The sequence below is a fragment of the Austrofundulus limnaeus genome, unplaced genomic scaffold (genome assembly GCF_001266775.1).
Source record: "Austrofundulus limnaeus strain Quisiro unplaced genomic scaffold, Austrofundulus_limnaeus-1.0 Scaffold8, whole genome shotgun sequence".
NCBI lineage: Eukaryota > Metazoa > Chordata > Actinopteri > Cyprinodontiformes > Rivulidae > Austrofundulus > Austrofundulus limnaeus.
In genome coordinates this window covers 2905225-2907533 of record NW_013952410.1, presented here as the reverse complement: position 1 = coordinate 2907533, position 2309 = coordinate 2905225, and the positions used below count along the sequence as shown (strand labels likewise).

Sequence of the window (2309 nt, the reverse complement as noted above, 5' to 3'; positions counted from 1 at the left end):
CACACACACACACACACACACACACACACACACACACACACACACACACACACACACACACTGACAGATGATTGTAGCTGTTTACCAATTAAAACCCCCACTTTATTCATTGGCTTCCAAATGCTTTACTTGGTATTAATTTGAAACTGTATGAGTAATTGCAGTGTATTAACTAGTACTGAATTCTGCTTCTGCACCTGTGCAAACTGGTTCTTTTGTTTTTGCMAAAGCAAAACAGCCTTTAATTGAAACAGAACCCTCGTGATTCACCTGTTTGTCATTTTGTTTCAAGTCACAATGTATTCTAATACGTACTAGGCCTTTTTGCCTTCAAAGCAGGAGACTTTAAAGTCCTAGATGGTTCTTGCAAGACCTGCTGATGTGCTTCCCAAGAAGAGGTTTTCAAAATGTTTAAGCAAGTGAAAAGTGACTAAATAATATTCATTTGGTCACTCAAATGCAGATCAGYACATCAAGAAAGAGAGGCTGCAAGAAAAACGTCTTGAATGTTAATATTTTTCAAAATGACTTATCTGTTGTATGTTTTTAGGTGTTTGTATTTGATGTAGGTGGAAAACAATGGAAGTCCTACAACTGGACAGTGGTGACAACTGTGGCTGCGTTTGGAAAATTTGATGCTGAGCTCATGTGTTACGCTCACTCCAAAGGTGCACGACTTGTCCTTAAAGGTAAGCTAGCTTCCTGCTTTGTGACAGCTGCACGGACTGTCAGACAATAATGGACGATAATTAAAATTGTTCTCTCCATTTATTCAATAATTATCAATAATAATTTTATTTCATGCTCATTAAAGGTGATGTTCCCATCTCCTCCATCGTGGACCGAGCCAACMGAACCGCGTGGATAACGAAGCAGGTAAACTTAGCCAAGAGTCAGTTTATGGACGGGATCAACATCGACGTGGAGCAGGCGGTGGACGAGGGCTCGCCAGAGTACTTCGCTCTGACAGACTTGGTCAGAGAGACGACTGAGGCGTTCCACAGAGAAATCCCAGGTTCCCAGGTGAAAGAAATGTTTCAACTTCAATCTGGGAGGATTCAAACGAGGCAGTTTGTGTATTTCTACCTGATTGTCACCTTTTATTTTCAGGTGTCATTTGATGTTGCCTGGTCACCAAACTGTATTGATAAGCGTTGCTATGATTACATCAGCATCGCCAAATACTCTGACCTGCTGTTTGTGATGTCCTATGACGAGCAGAGCCAGATCCCTGGTGACTGCATCGCAATGGCAAACGCACCTCTCAACCAAACTCTGAAAGGTTTGTTATCCAGGTTCACCTTTACGGTCCGAACAAATCAGATTGTAATTAACTAGGATGTGCTAAGATATTTTGTTTTCTATCTTTTTTTAGCTTATGACGACTATTTGGCTCTAAATATTGATCCCAAGAAGATCGTAATGGGAGTGCCGTGGTATGGCTATGACTATCCTTGTGTCAACCTTTCCCAGGTATGATGAAGTTAATTAAAATACTAAACATTAAAGTTCATRTCAGTGGAAAATTGATCGATTTGTAGATTAATTAAACTGATCATTAGCATTTTGAAAATAATCAACACAGAGCATGTTTTTTTTTTCTTCCCCTATAAAATCTAGTAAATTGTAATGTATATTACAGTTATGGGTTAGATATACTGTATATCTATAATTTGCGATTTTAATTTCTAAAGATGGGAGCTGGGGTCAGTTGTTCAACCTCTAGTCCATATTTTTATCCCACTGAAAGAAATAAGCTGTAGTTTCTAATTAATCTAAACTTGGCCAAACTTTGTGGATAAATCAATTAGCAATGTTTTTTATGATTATTTCGCTTCTCTCACACCCTGGTGGACTTCAATGCCTTCTCCTATACTGCCACCTTGTGGTTGAACATGCAGACTCATTAGCAGTACATTGTTGCTTTTGATCATTGATTATCTGATCACAAGGAGTTTATATAGAACAGCTGGAGTGCACAGAAACCACGTGACCATGTGATCGGCTGGTGAAGCTAACGGCTAATGCTAAATGGTCAAAAGTCTGGGTTTCTCATTACTGTACATGTTGACAACAGAGCAGAAAAAAAGGACTGACGATGTAGAAATCATAAAAACTGTTAATAATAATACTAACCCAATTATTATTAATATTTTACAGTTTCTGTAATCTATCTAATGTTTTAAATGTCAGAAAAGCTGTTTGTTATGGATTTATTAACAGAAGATAAACAGGAAAACGTCTCATTTCACAACACAAGTCAGCAGATTTGATCTTATTTAGCTCAATGAGATCTGAGCAGAACATAA

The 2309-nt window shown here is 38.1% G+C and overlaps 1 protein-coding gene across 1 annotated transcript in view; it reads left to right on the top strand.

The window, feature by feature from the left end:
• Nucleotides 1-550: 550 nt before the first annotated feature.
• Nucleotides 551-2309, top strand: part of ctbs (chitobiase, di-N-acetyl-) — a gene marked incomplete at its 5' end in the record, with an annotated part of 3579 nt that continues 1820 nt past the window's right edge. The window contains 4 exon segments of the mRNA XM_014000121.1: nt 551-689; nt 815-1023; nt 1111-1282; nt 1376-1473. Of these exon segments, the coding sequence (XP_013855575.1) occupies nt 551-689; nt 815-1023; nt 1111-1282; nt 1376-1473 (618 nt within the window).